This window comes from Eptatretus burgeri, chromosome 1 (genome assembly GCF_056783735.1).
Source record: "Eptatretus burgeri isolate ZD-2024b chromosome 1, Ebu_testis_v1, whole genome shotgun sequence".
NCBI classification, from domain to species: domain Eukaryota; kingdom Metazoa; phylum Chordata; class Myxini; order Myxiniformes; family Myxinidae; genus Eptatretus; species Eptatretus burgeri.
This window is the reverse complement of record NC_140961.1, coordinates 119,241,507-119,263,031: the sequence shown is the minus strand read 5'-3', so window position 1 is coordinate 119,263,031 and position 21,525 is coordinate 119,241,507. Positions and strand designations below refer to the sequence as shown.

General features: G+C 40.6%; 1 protein-coding gene across 1 annotated transcript in view; it reads right to left on the bottom strand.

Moving 5' to 3' along the window:
* Positions 1-1,751: 1,751 nt before the first annotated feature.
* The window catches only part of LOC147035275 (extracellular calcium-sensing receptor-like), a 36,351-nt gene continuing 16,577 nt past the window's right edge, over positions 1,752-21,525 (bottom strand). Inside the window, exons 3-5 of the mRNA XM_085865289.1 lie at positions 8,006-8,365; positions 5,008-5,131; positions 1,752-1,963 (exon numbers count right to left, since the gene is read on the bottom strand). Coding sequence (XP_085721415.1) covers positions 1,752-1,963; positions 5,008-5,131; positions 8,006-8,365 — 696 coding nt within the window. The remainder of the gene's footprint in view (positions 1,964-5,007; positions 5,132-8,005; positions 8,366-21,525) is intronic.

Here is a 21,525-nt window from a genome sequence, read left to right as displayed (position 1 = left end):
ACAGTGTGACAGCGGTGAGGTGTGCGGTAGGAATGACGGACCGGTTTAAGGTTAAAGTGGGATTGCACCAAGGATCGACTCTGAGCTCTTTCCTGTTTGCAATGGTGATGGACAGGTTGATGGACGAGATCAGACTGGAGTCTCCATTGACTATGATGTTCGCGGATGACATCATGATCTGTAGGCAGAGGAGGGAGCAGGCTGAGGCGAGCCTTGAGACGTGGAGGTATGCACTGGAGAGAAGGGGAATGTTACTCAGTAGGAGTAAGACGGAGTACATGTGCATAAATTAGAGGGAGGGTGGTGGTATGGTGCGGTTGCAAGGAGTTGAGGTGGGGAAAGTGGATTGGTTTAAATACTTAGGATCAACTGTCCAAAAAAACAGAGAGTGTGGGAAAGAAGTGAAAAAGAGAGTGCAGGCAGGATGGAGTGGATGGAGAAGAGTTGCAGGAGTGATTTGTGACAGAAGGGTAGCTGCAAGAGTGAAGGGGAAAGTATATAAGACGGTAGTGAGACCAGCTATGTTGTATGGTTTGGAGGCGGTGGCACTAACAAAAAGACAGGAAGCGGAGCTGGAGGTGGCAGAGTTAAAGATGCTGCGATTCTCGTTGGGAGTGACGAGGATGGATAGGATAAGAAATAAGTATATGAGAGGGACAGCGTGGGTAGGACGGTTTGGAGACAAAGTGAGAGAGGCGAGATTGAGATGGTTTTGGGCATGTGCACAGGAGGGAAACGGAGTATATCGGGAGAAGGATGTTGAAGATGGAGCCGCCAGGCAAGAGAAGAGGAAGGCCAAAGAAGAGGTTCATGGATGCGGTGAGGGCGGACATGCGGGTGGTTGGAGTGTCAATGGAAGATGTGGAGGATAGAGCGAAATGGAGACGGTTGGTCCACTGTGGCGAACCCTAATGGGAGCAAGCCGAAAGAGGAAGAAGAAGAAGATACTCTTCATATCGACATAAACATCATCAGTTTTTATTTCCAGGATAAAACTATCAGTGTCCATATACAACAATGAAACATTTTCACCATACTCTTTCTTAAAGCCATGATACAAATAATCATACATCAATATCTTAGAGAAATGAAGAACTGCTGTTCCAATATAAATTGGTTTATCCATTACAATACTTTCCTTTTCCATAAGAATAGCAGAAATGTTCTCTGAAAAAACCTCTTCTCTCTTAAAACTTGGTTTATTTATCAATCTCGAAGCTTCTTTCCAAAATGAGACATATTTGACCCCATGGGTCTGCAACTGTGAACCAATCTGGAACTATTAATAGCACTAAGTTCCTTGAATTTGCAAGAATTGTGGACTTGGAGTGGCTGGTCCATGATTTCAGCACCCACAGCATCATCGTTTGACTTGGTATTCCAACGCTGGTGGTGAGGCAAAGGAGATTGACCATGTGCTCATTGATGGTTGCTGAAGGTTGCTTCAGAAATGCAAGGTTTACTGGATTGCTCAGTTCCTCAAAAACGACCACAGGCTTGTTTCTAGCAACTTTGAAGTTACAGCTCAAATCCAGCAGAATGGTACTATACCAGCCTTGGCTAGATGTTGGCAAGCTCAAGGATGAGAAGGTAGCTGAGAAGTTTTGAACAGGCTGAGTGGGGATTTGGGGTCTGGGTATTTTAGAGAATCCTGAAGAGTTGTGGAATGCCTTCAAGGCGAGCATCCTTGATGTTTTTTGTTTTTTTCTATACTTTGTCGAGGGTTGTATGAGAGCTAACACACATCAATCCTATCCACCAACGCACATCACATGGAAATGTCTACGATGAAACAGGATAATTCCCACAATAATTATAATGACAATACCCAATGAAGTGAAGCTCAGAATCATGAAGGCTGCGGGGCTGGTGAATCCAAGATAATCTTCAGCCATGGGCAGGCAGCCATTTTTCTCTTCATTTGACCAAAAATAAATGGGACAGTGGAAGCACTCTGGGGAATCTGTTGAAATGATGTTAAAAAGTTCGATAGTTATGTGATTATCTGACTGCTGAAGAAATAATTTTTGAAATTGTATTTTAAAGAGAGAGAAAAAGTGGAAAAAGGTATCATAAAAACAAAGAGCATCAGATTTAGTCAGGAAGGATCATAATAAGGCAGAACAGGAAAAGAAAAAGAGGGAGCTGAAACATCAATGTTAGCTTTAGAAGGGAAGAGGTTGCAGGGTGGGACATGAAAAGGAGTTTGTGTGAGTGTGTGTGGGGTCGGATAGAGGGAGAGAGCAATTCTGTCTGTTTTTTTTCCCAATCTGAAAATCTATAACATGAAGATGGGAACACATCACATATTTATGTGTGTGTATGTATATATATATATATATATATATATATATATATATATATATATATATATATATATATATATATATATATATATATATATATATATATATATATATATATGTTCAAAATGCGTCTTCCAGCCCTGTTTGTATTGAATCCTCCTGTTCTAACTTCATTTGTATATTTTTTTGTGTTGATTGCGGTCTCAAACATTTTCGTTTATTTACTTTTTGGAATTGTTTTGTATTTTTTGTTGGGTCAGCATCTCAACTATGGATGACATCAATAGAATGTAGCTTGAAGTATGCTAACTGCTGTGGGAAACAATGGGAAGCTCACATTTCAGGAGTTAACACTTGCTCCGATGAAAGGCTCAAAATCATTTAACAATATTCAATTTTTAGATTCTTATAAATTTGCGCATATTCTCTGTTACATTAAGCAAAAAAAAATGAAAGAATTGTCATGTCCAGTAGTTAGGGTAAGGGTTTGGGTTACGGTTAGGCTGTTCGGGTTAGGGTTAAGGTTTGGGTTAGGGTTAGCTGTTAGGGTCCCCTACTTGGACAGATTGCCAAACAGTTCTCCCTTGGTGGCTTACAGCCAAGATTCACGGAGATTATGGTGTGCGTGGAAAAAGAAACAGCTGGGCGTTTCACCAGGATGGTAGCACAGGACAGGGGTTTTACTCTCCAACCCACAATAGATACACGGACACCAGCAACTCAAGAAAATGCTTCCAATGCTTAACTCTGGAAGAAACACTGCACTCTCTTTTCCACGAGCCTCAACGATGTGTGCACAAAAAGTTTTGATTATTACTATGCGGTAATTATCTCTCTAATAAAAAATAAGATTATCGGAGGATGAAGATTTGTAGAAGCTTTTCCAACTTGTTGAGTAATGAAATGAATAAAAACAGCTTTATCCTCCTCTGATGACCAAAGATACTTTCTTAAAAATGGAATTGATAGTCTTTCTTTATGGGAAGCAACAATTATATATTTAAATGGCATGTTTTAAATTCATCTCCAAGCTCAAATACATCACATTGTACGATCCCTAAACTACAAATCACTGGCAATCATTCCTCACTCCTTCCATCCATTGTATATTCAATTAGGTATCTGAATCCAAACCTCCCATACTCAACAGCTCATACAAGGTACTTCAGCATGTATTAAGAATTGATCCACCCACTAGATAATCAGAAACTATACTGAAACGCAAAATAAACTTACCACCTTTTAAACCTTCAAATATCAACATTAACACTGCGTGTAGTAAATGTTTGAACTTATTTGTGGACAATAGTGTCCTCAATGTCAGACAAAACGGTCACTGATGGTCTCTTGAACCTTCAATGGTCACTTCATAGCACAGCTGTTGAACAGCCGTTTTGACTGTCAGTGATGAGCCAACGGGTACGGGATGATTTTAATGAGCTGCACGTGATGTCTTGATATTGGCTCTAAAAAGTCCAGTGCAAAATGGGCATTTCAATCAACATGCCACGATTGTGAAGGGATCAACGGCAGTGTGCCTTGGGCATACTGCAAGGCGGATTGAGCTACCGTGAGGTGGCACGTCGCCTTGGCTGTTCACACCAGACGATATCGGCCCTGGTGGACAGAGACACTCTCCACAACTCTGCAGATGACAGACCTCGATCAGGGAGGCCAAGAGTCACCACTGCAAGGTAGGACAGGCAGATGGTCCTAAGTCAGATGGCTTCAGACATTGAGGACTGAGTGGGACAGAATCCAGCAACAATCCATCCAAAGACTGGTAGGCAGTATGCGCCGACGATGTACTGCCTGTATCCAAAACAATGATGGCCACACACGCTATTGAAAGGGGACTGACATTGCACCCTGTACTGTTCTGTACTGTAGAACAAACTTATGAGATGGTGTATCTTGGTCAAAAACTTGACATGTCATCAATAAAATGCCAATGTTTCAATTGGCAATTGTTGGTTTGTTTTATTTTGAACTGTTACAATTTTATTACATTTCAAACAAGTGGTAAGTTTCTTTTGCGATTCAATATATATACAAATTATTTATAAAAAAACCTCAATAAGGAATCAAAACAGTAAGTAATTAGTTCAGCACTCGGTCGGTGCATACCTCTGCCAGGCTGAACAGTTTACATTTAGTATCCCACTGATAGGCTGGAATGGTCTGGACCTTAATCAAAATCGAATCATCTTGTTCTTGTCAACTAACAAAACTCATCTACAAAGTTTTGTCATATCCCATCCACACTTTTTGAAATATCTTGCTATTTTTCGTTTTTGGCCCTATCTCTCAATTGTGAAGAATCACTTTAACAATTCTCATGTCTGGATGCTCAGCAAAATCTAACAATTTCGTCCTTGTCATATACCAAAAATGTCCACCACTTTTCGTCCGAATCCATCGACAAGATTTAGATCTCATGATATATGTCGTTTTTGCCACTCTCAGTGGTGAATGATCAATTTGAAAATTCTCATAATCAGATCCGAATCCTCAATAACATCAAATCACTTTAACCTTGTCACACAACTAACCTGTCCACCAAGTTACTTAAGAATTCAGCTCTAACTTTATTGAGACATCCTGCTCACAAGCATGCAGAAAGGCAAACAGGCACACAGACAAACAAACAGGGGAGAAAACATAACCACCATCTACCTTACGTGGTGGAGGTAAAACAAACCTGTATCATTGGAGTACTCTCGACTTGTGCATTGGACGCAGTCAAAACAACAGAAAGGTTCTCCTTTACGTGCCACCTTCCGTGTTCCCGGCTTGCACATCTCATTGCATACCGACTGTGGAACCTTGAAAATATTTCTGTTACAGTTATTTGGAGGTTTTCATAAATCCTGAACAAATACGAATATTAATTGGCAGCAAAATAATTCTAAAAATTCTTCTAAAACTTAACTTGTTGGGATGAAACAATTTAATTATTTTCATCAAGTTAAGTTTTCAACCTCATTTTCAACTGCTTGCACTGGGTTTCATCACAGGTCTGATGAAGGATAGCATTATTGGATAAATAACAAAACAACTTCAATAGAAGAGACAATGTTAATGCAATACAACACTATCAAGCAAGGAGGTTTTCATAATGTCTGAATTTAGTGGATAAAGTTGCAAAGTAAAAAGCTGAAAAAAGAAGAAACAGAAAAAAAATATTGGGAAAGGAACTATATATATGAATGCGAGAAAGAGAGGTTTGTCAACCACTTTGAAAGGCAATGCCACAAAGAAAAGACAATATAACTTCATTCTTCAGTGACAATTATCCACAGTAAATTTGAAGCACCTCTGAATGAACTTGAATCATCACCCATAAATACCCCTGCATTCCACATCCCACCCCACAACCACTGAATGTTTGTCTACGTCTTGTTATGTTAACCAAAATAAGGATCACTATATATATATATATATATATATATATATATATATATATATATATATATATATATATATATATATATATATATATATATATATATATATATAATTCTGTGATACTGGAAAAGACCAATTATTGCATTGGAGTCATTCGAGGAAACCTGAAGAAGAAAACCATGCAAACAAACTCTCTCTTCCTAATCTGCAGTAATTAAATATGCTGCCATGCCAGCTGTTCGTTCTCAGCTCTGAAATAACCAGCTGTGGAATTGCACACAGGATTTCTTTGACTTGATGGATCTGAACCAATATGTGAACTTCTGAGTATCATCTCTGGCAATAGGAAATGAAAAACTTCGATCCAATGTCTCCCGTTTCTCATCAGGACCTATTTGCTCCTCTGAATGTATTATTGTCAACCATCATATCTCTGGCTATGATAAGGGAGTGATCTTAATTCTCCAGAAAACAGCTGCGACTGTTCTCACTGGCCAATTGACCGAATGAAAGAAAGATCGGGCTCCTATTTTCACAGCATTTCATATTTATTCTGCCAGGAAATACTTTCACAATCCAAATCTCATGCACTGGTTTATCCCCTCCCTTCCCATCTGCAACTATCCAAACCATCCCCTCGATCTGGCACAATGTTTCCTGTGGCGAGGCAATACATTCAAGGAGATTGCATAATTATCAATGCAGAGGGCTAACTATCCTGAGGGCAACTGCAAGTCACTCCGTAAAGCTCACAATGAATATGTATCCATCATCCAGCACTGTGATATGTGATAAATGAAAAGAGAAAAGAAGGACATTGAAAATTCTGGAAGTTGCAGAGAAAAAGGATAGGTTATTTTGTGTTGAGGATGCAGGATGGTTCATGAGGGAGGCAGCAGAAAGGCAGAAAAAGTTAATGGAGAAGAGTAAACCAAAAAAAGGGGGAGAAGGAAAAAGGATTAATTTGTAATTCTCAGAAACCTCAATTTTCAAAGCTGCAAGACAAAGGGTTTTAAAAGTATTCAATCAATGCTTGTTAAATGCCTTGCTCTCTCTTGCTTCTTGAAGGGGCTCTCACCCACATTGTTGCTTGAACTTCTTTCCCACAGTGGTTCACATTCCTTTCTCCACATATAGTTGAGAAAATTATTGTTCTCATTAATCTGTTGGAATTAATTGTCCATTGATTGTATTATTAATAATGACTGTTTCTACATGGTGTATCACTTTGCTTGTGTCTGTTTAACTGGATCACAGAAGTTTGCAATTCTAAAACTTCAAGAACTGTTTAAATTGTAAATCCAAATAGATATTTTGACATGTACTGTTTTATCCAAAAAATGCAAAATAGTTAAAGGGTGGATGTTTATTTTATGATATTAAAGATAATTGTGAAGAAAATGAATTTTGTAGTTTCCAGAAAGTATTATTATACTGTTGCTTCTGATAAGGGTGTGATGTGTGAGTGGGAATTTCGTTTCATTTCATCATTGCTGCAGGTTCAAACTTAGCTCTCAGCAGGAGTATAATCCCATTAAAATTCTATATCCTGGAAACTGACCAAGACCAGTAAAATAGTTTATCACTATCATATTAAACGTTCCAGATTGCCTTCTCAAGATCTTCAAGCATGAGGGTATTCTGCATGCTGCACCTTAGTTGTGTTACATCTGTTCTTTACGGTTGGTATTTTCACTATTCATTGATAATTTTGTGATGGACACCACAACAACCAACCCAAGCAAACTAAAACCCCTCACCCCTCCCCCACACCCCCACCCATCAACTGCCTCCACGTCACACTCTCACGTTATTTGGGTAAATAAGTTGTAATTTACACAAAGGTACATATTACGAATTAAAAAGTAAATTTACCTTTGTGGTTCCACCATTCCAGTGGAAGTCATCAGGATTCACAAAGAGCTTCTTGTCAGGTGAAGCATCAGAGTCATAGTGGCCAATTTTTTTGAAAATTATTTTTCCATCTTCATCTCTTTCCCATATTATAAGCTCATGTGGTCCAGGTGGGTCGCCATTTTCATCAAAAAACATTTTAACTCCTGTGTTCGTTTTCCATTTCACATTTCGCAAATACAACAACAGCTAAGACAGAGTACAAACTAATTAAACTACTATTTGAAGGGCTGAGAATAATGTCAATAAATTGTCTTTTTTTTTGCATACCCATCGCAAATTAAATTCTTGTGGAAATGTCAGATTGTAGGCTTTGATTCATATGCTTATTTAAGTAAAAAAAACAAATACACAAAATGCAAACAGGTTGTCCTTACTTGCCATGGTTGAAAATCAGATAATCCGGCACACGATCCATTTTGCAATCGATTGTTTTGGGATGTACACGATTGGATATCCATCAAGGCGTACGCGACAACATATACAGCCTGGTAGGTATTGTGTACATCAAGCAAATTGGAAACATCTGTAAATTGTGAGTAAACTTTGTCCAATGATTCTTTGCCTGAGCATGGTTGAAGACCAATTTTTACACCATCCATGGTGCAGCTGAAAATATCTTCCCACAGTTCAACAACATAATCATTTAATGATTTTTCTTTCAAAGAAAGTGAGTTTTCTTCTTTTAGTTCTTGCATAATATCAACATTTTTGTCATTGTAAGAATTGTTATTTGCCTGTATGAGACAAGCATAGTAAATTAATGGTTATTCATATTAAATGAATAAAAAAAATAAACAATGTTAAATCAACAATAATTTGTTTTTCTTCCCTCCATATCTTCAACACAGCTGTTTACCACCATCACTGATCATCCCCAATCCAATACCATGATATTTTCTACCCTCATTAACTGTCCCCCCCCCCCAACACCACCCCAAGCCCACCTCCTTCCAAATTTCCTGTTATTCCTAACTGGAAGTTTCCTTCTGTGTCCATGTTGTTCACCCCATTGCATCCTCTCCTGAACCCCTTTCCTCCCCACATCCATTGTTTGTCATAGTCACCCTCTGTCTTGGCCTTCAACTCTGCTGTTGGTGTCCCCCAGCTCCCTCCCCACCCTCGTCTCTCTGGTGTTCTTCTTGCCCTGTTACATCCTGATCTGTTCTGTGTACTAGATCTTCTACTAGTCTTCTACTAATAATTTGTTGTTTGCAAAAATGAAGCAGAATTATGAAATGATTAAAAAAGTCTGTGCACAACAAAGATGAAGCTGAATCAAATGTCATTGGTCAAGTGCAAGGCCAGAGACAAATGTATGAGCAGTTATAAACAGTGTATGGGTATTTAGGTGGTGTCCGGGTTGATGGCGTCTGGTGATGGAGGTGGTTGTGGTCTTTCATGCAGTAAATGCTTGAAGGTGGCTCTACTAAGAGCTTTTTGAAGAGTTTTAGAAAGGGACCAAAGCTTTATGGCATTGTTCGTGAGCAGGGAAGTGGTTCCCAAACAATTTTTTCCACAACCAAAAATTTGAAAACACATTCACCTCGTGATCCAAATGGTACCGATACCTATGATTAAAAAAAACTGTCAGAGAAAACTGCCTTTGACGTGAAAACTCCCCTCAAAAACCGGAATTTTGAGGGAGATTTTTTATTGGATCATGGCCCTGGATTTGGGAACCCCTGTGGTAGTGGATTTGTTGAAGAACGTTGGTCATTTTTTTTTTGGGGGGGGGTTGGTCTATGGCAGGTGTAGGTGTTCATTGGGGAATGGAGTGTGCTGACAGCAATGGTGGTGGAGAGGGGGCAGTTGACAGACTAAGTATAATAGGCACAGACTACAGACTAGGTGTGGTTATTACGGAGTGTTAATTACGGTGGGGTCGCAGTTGTGTGGGTAGGGGTGTGGCAGCTAATGACAATGTTTGTGAGGTTGTGGTTTGTGCAGTCGTCAGTAGAGTTGCAGTTGGTGCAGTTGGTATTGGGTGTGCTGCTCGTGTGTGTGCTGAGAGGGTGTTGCAGGTGCATATGAGGGTTAAGGTAAAAAAAAAAAATCTCCAGGGTTCTCCTGTGAACATGTTTCAGTGGGGAATTTGTATGTTGAGTGATAGTGGTTAACCTGTGATGGTAGAAATTGTGTGGGCAGAATGGATTTGGGTTTTGGAAGCACCGGAAGCTTTTGAATGGACAAAGAGGTTGTTTGCACAATGACGGCAATAGATGAAACAAAATGGAAGCAGCAAAGTTTGCAATCGACATTGAAGAGGGAATTAAGGGCTCTTTTTTTAGGAAAGATGAGAGTGGAAATTAAATGCTGTTGTTGGAAGAAGAATTGAAGTTGATGGCATGGCTGTGAGAGACAGACAACATCGAGTGGTAACGATATTATATACAAATGTGAGGACTTGAATTAATGAGGAGAATAGTTGGAGAACAGGACTAGAAGGCTACAAGATGTACAGATGTGATAGGAAAGAGAAGATAAGAGGGGGGTTGTGTGGCAATCTCGGTAAACTACAATCACAGTAAGAATGGGGACAGTATCAAAAATAAGAATTACATTAACCACAGAACTAATGTATAGGATTCTGTATGGATTGAGATTCGTGATTGTAGGAATAGTAAGATACTTGTATGATGTGTTTATATAGCCCCTGGTTTGGGGCAGTAACAAGCAAGGAGGGTGAAAGAACATGGAATGGGTACAGTGTTGATTTTTGAGGTTTAAAATTGCCAGGGATAGATTAGTTCCAGGAACTGGATAATAACAAACCAAGGAGGATTTTCTAAATCTATTCCAGGTTTCTTTTTAAGCCAGTTTGTAAAAATGCCAATGAGGGGGTGGGGAGATATTATATTGAGTGACCAAAATAAAGTGTGTGAATCTCTTTTGATGAGATGGCGAGTTGGGGACAGTAAGGTAAGATTTCAGGAAGGTTCACTTTGAAGGTATGAGAAGAGAATGATATGCTCTATGCAGTGAACCCTCAAATATCGCGGGTTTGAATATCATGGGTTTCAACAAATCACAGGCAACCCCTTGTGTTCTGATTTAGTTATTGCGGGATTTCATTTTGGCCAACTGTGGTTTTTGAGCTGAGATGAGTCATTGTTTGCGTCCGCATGAAAGAGTACGATTACCCCTCATTCTGATCCTTTTTTGTTTCTCATCCACCATTTTTAATGGTGCCCACACGTAAAACTTCGGGCAAAATTAGTTGTGCTAAAAGAGAGAGAAAGGTAAAGACATTGGGTGAAAAATGGAGTTGTTAGACAGGTTGCCATGAGGAGAAAGTGCAGCATATGTGGCCTGTCATTAAGCGATGAATTAATTGACTGTGTGGTATATCTGTAAAGGTGAGTCAAATATCCATGCAAGTGTTTCCACCAGTGCTCCCCAAAGTGCAAAAGTCTCATTCCAGTCTGTGATCCTCATATTGAAAGGATAGAAAAAGCGCTTAATATTTGGATGAGAAACAAACATAGGAAAAGTGTCTTTGAGTGGACCGGTGATACAGCAGAAATCATTGCGGATTTACCAATATTTCCATGAGATACCCAAGGCTGAAGACTCCAGTTCAACCACAGCTACCCACAAGTTCTACGCCAGCAAGCACTAGTGACTAGTTTGACAAATTCAAAAGAAGATTCGGCCTCTAGCATGTAAATTTAGTCGGGGAAGCAGCATCAGCAGACCATGATGCTGCGAAAAACTACCCACCGCAGTTCATGGAACTAATCAAGGTGAAGGGATTTATGTTGGAGCAAGTTTTTGACATGAACCCGATGGGATTATTTTTGGAAGAGGATGCCATCTCATACCTTCCTGTCCAAGCAGGAAAGATATGCTCCAGGGCTAAAGGTGGCAAGGATAGGCATGCCCTTCTTCAATGCAGCAATGCAGCAGGCGACTTTGTCATAAAGCCAATGCTCCTCTTCCAATTGCTGAATCCTCACGCCCTCAAAGGGAAGGACAAGAACCAGTTTCTGGTATTCTGGTGTGGCAACAGGAGAATGTGGGTGACAGCCGTAATGTTCATTGTTTGGCTGAACAACTGCTTCGTCTTCAAAGTGGAAAAGTACTGGGATTTGAAGAAACATGCTTTCAAGGTTTTAGTTATTTTGGATAATGTGCCAAGTCATCCAGAAAGTCTGCAGTTTGTTCAGCCCAGAGTGGAGGTCATCTTATTACCTACCAATATGACCTCCCTCCTCCAGCAGATGGACCAAAGTCTCATTGCAACATTCAAGTCCCACTACACCTGCCACACCCTCGAGGGGCTACTGCCCAGATGGACAGTGAGCCTTGTTTAACAATGATTCCCAAAAAAACCCACAACATCCCAGAATGTTTGAATATCATTGAGGAATCTCTTAAAAAGATTAAGCCAACGACATGGAATGCATGCTGGAAAAAAGTGTGGAGTGAGGTGGTGCATGACTTCAAGGGCCTGCTGTCAGTGTCCAAATAAGTGCAGAGGATTGTGAGGGTGTCAAGTGATGTTGGAAAAGAGGGCTTTGACAACATCCAAGAGAAAGAGGTGGAGGAACTCCTTCAATCCCATCAGGTGAGGTCTGGTATGGGACCATGGCCAGAGCAGCACGTCACTGAATCCACTTTCTGCCGGTACTCCAGGGGCCTCCGTCTGGCCATTCCCCAGGCCGATTCCTGGCCCATCCACATCTCCTTGTGTGGATGGGCCAGGTCAACTGGTCTGATCAACCTGCTGATCAGGTCTGATCAACCTGCTGCAACCACGAGGCAAGTGGTCAGCCCATTGGCTTCCTCCACTCACGAGGCTCCCTCACTGAGAGAATCTGGTGAGCAGGGTCAACATCATGAAAACGAGCTACATGTTCATACAGCTGCAGCTGATGTTCACGGACTCTGCAGGTAACAAATCTCATTCAAGTCTCTTTCAGAAACCACACGTTGGACAAAAAGTCTAACCAGCAATAGCCAAGGATTCTCCGAAGAGACCTGGAACCAAAGGAATTAAATCTCCCTCTCAGATTCCTGGGCAGAATCCAAGTCTCACATCCATAGAGCAAGATTAGAAGCACCAAGGACTTGAAGACTTGGACTTTTGTCCTCCTGCATAGGCACTGACAGCGCCACACCGCATGATCTAGTGAATCCATAACTCTTTAAGCCCGAGCCAGACGTCTATTGACCTCTGCCTCACAGCCAACAGAGACATGAATATCAGTGCCAAGGTAAGTGAATCTCTCCGTGACCTCAACATCCTCAGCACAAACAGGTACAGACAAGATAGCATCCAAGTTGTCTGTGAAAGCCTGTATCTTAGTTTTGACCAAGGAAACCTGTAATCCCAGCAGCTCCGAATCCTCATTCAGCACCTGTAGGTCCCGCATTAGGATATCCAGCTTCTCTGCAAAGATGAGAGCATCATCTTCGAAATCAAGGTCAGAGATCTTGACATTCCCAAATGATGCACCACAGCTTAATCGCTCTGACATCCTCCGTATAATTCAGTCCATACAAGTATTTAAAAGTGTCAGGGCCAGTACACACCACTGTCAAACTCCATTAACAACTGGAAGTAAGTTGGAGATGGTATCACCACTTCTCACAGCACTCTCAGTACCAGAGTATAGTTCAGAAACCTGATTGATCAGTTGCAGTGGCACCCCAAAGAGTTATAATCCTCTTCTCTTGAGGGCATCCCAATTCACAGAATCGAATGCTTTGCAGAGATCTACATAGGCGGTGAGCAGCCCCTGCCAAAACTCTCATATGCGTTTTGTTTAGGGCCGGAAGAGCAAAGACACGGTAAAACATTGACTTTTTTGGTGTGAAGCCCGACTGCTCTGGACACTGGTGCTCAAGTAGAAGTTGGTAAACCATATCAAAATGTATCCAAAGCAAAGACGTTGCCCAGCACTGATAGTGGTGTCACTCCTCAGTAGTTGTTGCAGCCCTGGCAAACACCCTTTCCTTTCCAAGGAGGGACAGCAAAGCCTCTCTTCAAGTGAGTTGGAATGATGCCTGTGCATCAAACAGAACTGCATGCAGTGACATAAGTACAGCATTTCAGCATGGATGCAGCAGATCCAAGAAGCTTCACCCTCTTTCAATTGTTTCACCGCAGCTTGTCTTTCCACAAGCGAAGACGGTTCACAGTTGATTGGATGGTCAGCAATCGTAATAGTAACAATGCTGACATTCAGCTCACCAGCTGGTTCGGTCGATTGCCTGATACAACTGCTCAAAGTAACTGGCCCAGTGGGCCTACACTTCAGACTCTGTCAAGCGCTCACCACACTCTGCTCTAACTGTAGTACACCAAGGGATGGGCCAGGAGGAATGCAATGCACGAATTCCTGTGACACTGGTTACTGGTATAGATTCTCCCTTGGAGGACAAAGTTCTTCAGAACCATTCCTAAAGTGGGTTCCAAGACATCCAACAGCAACATTGGTGCTCAAGTAGAAGTTGGTAAACCCTATCAAAATGTATCCAAAGCAAAGACCTTGCCCAGCACTGCAGGCAGGTTGGTGGTCTTTCTGTCTTCTAACGTCTCCTCTCTGGTCTCGCCCCCCCCCCCTGCTCTGTCTGCGATTTGTCCCCACCATATTTCCGCAGGGCACTCAAGGTCCACCAACAACCCCCTTCTGGTAAAACTACCACAATCACGAAATACTGCTCACCTTCACTCTTTCATTCCTCTTTTTTTACCGCCTTTGGAATAAACTCCCTCACTCTATTCAATCCCATTCTTCCCTCCAGGCTTTCAAAACAGCTGTTCTCAATCACCTCTTGTCATCCCCCATCCAAATCCTCGATCTTTTCTACCCCCATCAATCCACCCCAAGCCCACCTACTTCAAATTCCCTGCTTTCCTTCCTGAAAGTCCCTGTATTCTCCATGTTACCTGCCACATCCCCCTCCCTTCCACAGATGTAATGTTTCTGTTCAGCACTGTTTTGTCCTTCCCACTCCTGCCCCTCTTGTCTCACACCCCCCTTGATGTGCGTTGGTGGATAGGATTGATGTGTGTTAGCTCTCATACAACCCTCGACAAAGTATAGAAAAAAACAAAAAACATCAAGGATGCTCGCCTTGAAGGCATTCCACAACTCTTCAGGATTCTCTAAAATACCCAGACCCCAAATCCCCACTCAGCCTGTTCAAAACTTCTCAGCTACCTTCTCATCCTTGAGCTTGCCAACATCTAGCCAAGGCTGGTATAGTACCATTCTGCTGGATTTGAGCTGTAACTTCAAAGTTGCTAGAAACAAGCCTGTGGTCGTTTTTGAGGAACTGAGCAATCCAGTAAACCTTGCATTTCTGAAGCAACCTTCAGCAACCATCAATGAGCACATGGTCAATCTCCTTTGCCTCACCACCAGCGTTGGAATACCAAGTCAAACGATGATGCTGTGGGTGCTGAAATCATGGACCAGCCACTCCAAGTCCACAATTCTTGCAAATTCAAGGAACTTAGTGCTATTAATAGTTCCAGATTGGTTCACAGTTGCAGACCCATGGGGTCAAATATGTCTCATAACAATCCCTATCAGTGCCCATCAATGCATTGAAATCCCCTATCACTAGAAGAGTATCTCACCTGAGACACTGATTAACCACATATTCAAGTGTGGCATGGAATGCCTCATTCACCGTGAGATCACTCGACTCAGATCACGTTTACAGAGACCAGGGAAATGACACCCAAAGAGTGACAAATCCTCAGTCTTCTAATATGCTCCTTGACCGGTGTTGCCTCAATTTTCATGGGAATCAGCTTAATGGACCAGGCTACAGCAACTCCTTAAGCATGCTAACCATCAAAGTGACCAGACCAGTCGTATGCGTAACTACCCACCATGATGGGTAGAGGGTACCACAGGGCACCAAAATAGGCCCCTCTGTTTTCTGGCTCAAATTAATGATGCAATGCCTCAGCTCAATGATTATGCTCACTCATATCCCAGCCCTTAAGTATGTTGATGAAATGACACTTATTGAGAATTCAAGGGGAAAGCAACCTAAGATGACAAAACAATCAGCTTTGAATGTTTTTTTACTCGATGGGAAATAAAAAATAACACGAAGTTGAATACTGATAAGTGTGCCCTTATGGAAGTTTGTTTCATGAAAGAACTTCCACCGAGGCCTCTATTTACTATCCAAACTACTGTACTGCAGAAGGTTGATCATATGAAAAGATTGGGTATTATTATTTCATCTGATTTGAAGTGGAACCTTCACATTCACAATATTGTCACCACCAGAGCAAATGGAAAGTTATTTATGTGAAAGATGCTCAAAAAGTTTAACTTAGCCATGGAAGATTTGCTTACCATTTATAAAGGAAATGTTACATCACTTTTAGAGTAAGCTGTTCCAGTTTGGAATGCTGGCCTCACAATCCGCCAAAGTAACGAATTGGAACACGTTCAGAAAAGGGCTCTCCGAATAATTCAAGGATAATTATACAGTGATTCTGACCAGGCCCTAAGGTCTTGTGATATTCCGACCTTGAAACAACGCAGGTGTAAAATTTGTCTGAGATTCACACGCCAATTGCAAACATCGAATCAGTTTAGGTATACATTGGCCTCCAAACCTCAGGCAGGATAGAACTCAATACTCTCTCAGAAATTCATCTCAACTTTCACAAATTATGTGTAAAACCCAGAGGTACAAAAGACAGTGCAATACAATACTTTGCTAAAATTCTTACTGAATAATGTACATTATACTCCCCTTTTTTTAATGACATCCTTTTCTAAGATTTTAAAGTAGAAAGTAATTACTTCTATAGCTTTATGATTATCATTCTGCTAATTTTGATTTTAATTGATTTGATACATAATGTAGCTGCTGTCCTCTTCTTATGTTTCATATGAACTTTGCATGAGAACACCTGTCCCTGCTTTTTGGTCTAAAGTTGCTCACACTTTTTAGCTCTGTTTCTTTGAACATCATATAGCCTGATTCCCAGGCTGAGTTTTCCTTTTACCTTCTTTAATCCCATTTAACTTGGTTCCCCCTTTCTCATGTTCACCTTGTCTCTGTTTCCACATCGTGATGTGTTATTGCACCTATTCTCTTTAATCCTCCCCTTGCTTTATGCTGTATTTACCCTCCTATAGTCTATCCTGCCTGATGGTGATGATATTTTATCATGCAAATTGTTAGTATTTCTCATCATGTATTTATTATTCCTCAGAATGTCCTGGTGACAGGCCTTTCTTGTGCAGTTTCTTTCTTAATTGTTAATATGTCACATTATAATGGGGATGGTTTAGTCTGTGTGGTTTGCAGTGATCAAGTCCGTTTGTGAATTAATCTGTCCTATGTTATAATGTCACTGTTATCTGCATGTTAATTAGAACACAATGTAGTTAATTGTACTATTTTGCAGCCATTTCTCCTTTTTCATGTTTGAATATTTATTATGTTTGTGGTGTCGTCTGCGGGCCTTTGGGGAGGGGCATGATGATGATGCATGATAGGCGTGATGATGGGAGGAGGGGTCGTGGTGGTCATCGTATCTGCGAGGGATATAAGGTGTGCGCGCCGTCTGAGGCGTCGTAGTAATGCTGGAGTCGTCCGGCTCGTGAGTGTGCCGAATACAGAATAAAAGGAGAGCCACGAGCAGAGTACGCTCACGCTGGCACTTGTACAACACAGCCCGGCTCGACTGTCCTCCCGCTCGTGTCTGCCTGCTAAGCATCTTCCATTTCAGTACAGTACAATGTTCAGTTGAATAAAACCATTCACCTACCTACCTATCTACCATCTAGTCATTTATGCTGATGACTCCTAACTTTACTGTAGCTCTGCTGATTCACTCAACACCACTCATAATGAGGTTGGAGTTTCACTGGACAATGATTTAGAGAATGTGTTGAAGTTGGGGCATGACTGGCTGGTAAACTTCAATGCAAAGAAAACCAAATTGTTATCCATGTCTCGCTCCAGAAACAGGTATTTCCTTACTGTGCACATGGGGTTTTCAACCTAAACAGATTCATCTGAGCTTCGGCTTCTTGGTCACGACATCTCCTCCAACCTCCTTTGGGATAAGTACAATTATGGTATTGCTAAGAGTGCTTGCAAGCAAATTGGTTGGCTTCATCGAGCACAGATGCATTTACCTCCTTATGCTGTTTTGTACATGTGTAAGACAAAACTATACATGCGCTCATGGAGTACTGTTGCTACATTTGGGCTGCAGCACCAGCCTGCCAGTTATCTTAACTTGATAGGCTCCAGAAACGTATAGTTAACCTGGTTAGTGTAGAGATGGGTTCAACTCTTCAACCACTCTCTCACTGTATGTCAGTTGTCACTCTTAGTTTGTTATTCAGATATTTTCAGAGCAAATGTTCTGCTGGACTTCTCACTTGGTTCCTCTTGTGTGAGGGTTTGGATGCAAGACTCGACTTGCCATTTCTGTGCACCCATGCATCACAGCCGATTCAAAGTGCAGAACGAAAGGCTATGCAGATCGTTTTATCCCTTGTGCTGTCTTACTTTGAAAATCACGACATGGAACATGCTTTCCATTATCCTATGATCTACCCAGCTTTAAGAGGAATGTCAATTCTTACTTCTTACATCTTTGAGATTACATCACATTTCACCTGACTTCTGATTCTTCCTGTGTCTTGGATGCTTTTTTTTAGTTTTCTCTTTTTTATTTTGTTTTGCTTTATCCTTATCTTTATCTCACCTTCCCTTAGCTCTCAGCCCCTTACCTACAGTTGCTTTTTGCCTTGTTTGGGGCGATTTCCCTGAAAACAAAACAAAAACCTGAGCTCAATTTGGAATGTCATAACAAAGACATTGAATACTCATTGACTGAAGATATTTCAGCTTTTCGTTCTTCATTTATTTGTATAAGTTTCTGAAAAAAAAATTCCACTGACATTATGGAGTATTTTGTGTAGATCAGTGACAAAAAACTCAATTTACTCCATTTTAAATTCAGGCTGCAACACAACAAAATGTGAAAAAGTTGAAGGGTGTGAATACTTCCTGAAGGCACTGTATATTGTTGTTAAACAAGATGAGATACTTATTGATATTTTCAATAAATAAATAAAGAAAGGGGATGTGAAAGAATGAACAAGAAGATTAAAGGAATATCAAAAGTTAGTTTATGCCTTGTGTTGGCTTAATGGTTGGGGTGGTGGGTTTGGGATCCTCAGATCCTGAGTTCAAATCCTGCTCAGCTGTTGAATGGGTTGTAGGCGGTGGGGTTGACCAGGTGGGGTTGACTCTGCCTGTCATCCTTCTGAGGCCAGCAAAATGAGTACCAGCTAGCTAGTATATTGTGTCAGAGTGGCGACCCGTCCAGGATTGTGCCCAATAGCCAAGGAGACTGCTTAGGCAGCCACAACGCTCTGCACAGAGTATGGTCCCAATGGATGGATGGAAAAGTTAGTTTCAATAGTTGTAAAACAACAGAAAAACACGAAGAAACAGAGACAAAAACTAACGGTTGACGAAGCTTATGAATGAAAGCAAGATACAATTTTCAATGAGACCTCAACAAAAGATGATAGAAGCCACTGTTTCTACAATTCCCACAATATAATATACTCCAAAAAACACTTCAAATGCTGAAAGATTTTGATCAAATGACAAAGCCAAAATTACGAGATGAGAATTAGAATATGATGATGAAGGATTATTCCAACAACTGAGAAAGGTAAATCACCCTCTTGATTATATTGTGAATGCTATTAAGAACAATAAATATTCAGCAGAAAGAAAAGAAAACAACAGGGCAGGACTCATACCATAAAAATAATCAGATCATTTATGTCTTGCAAATGAAAATGTATTGATATTTAATAATTAATTTATATTCTTGAGTTCTGCTCGACCAAGCATTAAATTTATCCATCGATTAATGTTTATTCTAACAAAAGATGTACATAAAGCTAAAACTAGGAAGATTTTTCCAGATTATTTTGATGAGCCTCTGAAAATGAAAAATGACGATAATAGAATATACTGTATATTAATTTGCTGAACTCGCTTGATGATGAGATTTATGTAATTGGGAAAACAAATAAGAATGAGAACTAGAACTATGTTGTCGATTGCACACCATCGCATATTCCCACGTGCACTGCTTTGTCCCATTAACACTAGGTGAAATTTTATTTAAAAATAGAACCCCGTGACCCCAACCTCTCTGGCCCGGCCCCTTGGGCTCATATCAAAAATCCGAGAAAGTGTTGTGCACTTCCCCCATACATATATCTACTATGTCCCAAAGTTTCGAGTTTCTATTTCAAACAGTGTAAGATGAGTTACAGGGTAAGACAGACTGAAAGATGGACGGACGGCAGAGACAATCACAATATTCCCGCTTTTCTTTGACAACGCGGGAATAATAAAAAACGTTATTGAAGCATGAAGTAAGCTTGGTTTAGGTTTGTCTTTGCGACATGTTAGCTTCCTTCCAAATGACCCATCACAATTACTTTGCAGTCTATTATTGCTTTTAGCTAGTAAGAAAACTGAAAAGAACAATAGCTTTAATGAAGCATCAGTCATTCTAGACCAGTCAATGAAAAATTTACTACATAAATGGCAGTCCTGTCTGTTTATCTGTCTGTCTGTCTGTTTGTTTGTTTTTAACCAATAAGCTCCTAGACCAGTGAACCGATGTTGATGAAACTTTACACACATATGGACCAAACATTCAGCTCCAGGATGCGCTAAGTGGCTTTCCATAAAAATTCCTGGAGGGTGGTTTAACGTGATGTTATTTTCGAATAGATTTATTTGGTGGTTTTTTCAGGTGTGTTTGGGATGGTTTCATTGAATTTTTCAGTGTGTCTCATTTTAAAAGGCGGCTCGCTGATGAAGGGAAGTATAGGAAGTGCTCCAAGAACAAGATATTTCAACCAAGAAGCACTAAGTGTTTTTCATATTAAACTTTAAAACCTAGCCATTCACTGCACCACTATATTTACCAGTTGCGACGACAATGATTGCTCCCTCGGTGTCACCCCATAAAAAAAGCCTTCCTAATTTTCTCCATACAACTAATGCCTCAGTCTAACTAGCATGAGGAAAATAGGCACTTAGTTACCAGCAAATTTCCCGGGTATTACCAGGTACTTCAGCTCGTAATAAATAAATGCCAATGCACAGATATTTTATCCCATATTAAATGCTCTCACAATGCTAATGAGAAAATATCTTCTCTTGTAGATGCTAATGAGAATTATTTTTTGTTAATAATAGGTGATAAAGAAGTATTTGTATTTGGAGATAAGATAATGCTTGAGTTAATAACTCTGAATATTGGAAGAAAGATTTTTTTGTGTGGAATCAAGGCTCATAGAAGAGATAGAACACTGAATGGATCAATACACAACAGAACAAAATGAACAGTACACAAGGGATTTAATAAAAACAGAACCAACAGAAGGGTTGAGGGACAAAATTGAGGGTGACTTGAAAAATAATGGATGTGGGAAGGAATGAAATAAGAGGGGAGGATGCAGGGGGTGGACAAGAGGGATACAAAAGCAAACTCAAAAGAAGGAAAAATCGAAACTTGGAAAGAGATGGGATTGGGATAGGTTAATGGAGATAGAAAAGGTCATGGTTTTGGATGGAGGATGTTCTGAGATGGTGTTGAACAGCTGCCTTTCAGACCTAAAAGGAAGAATGAGATTGAAGAGAATGTGGAGGTTGGCTCCACAGGCAAGAAAAAAGATGAACGAATGAGTGGTGATTCTGTATTTTGGGAATTTCATGAGAAGGAGGTTATTGGCAGATTGGTGTGCCCTGCAGAAACCTGTGGGTGGGGTGGACAAAGCATGGAGAGAGCAGAAGGTGCAAGACTTGAAAGGAGGCAGGAGAAGATGGAATGACAACCGACCTGCATCAC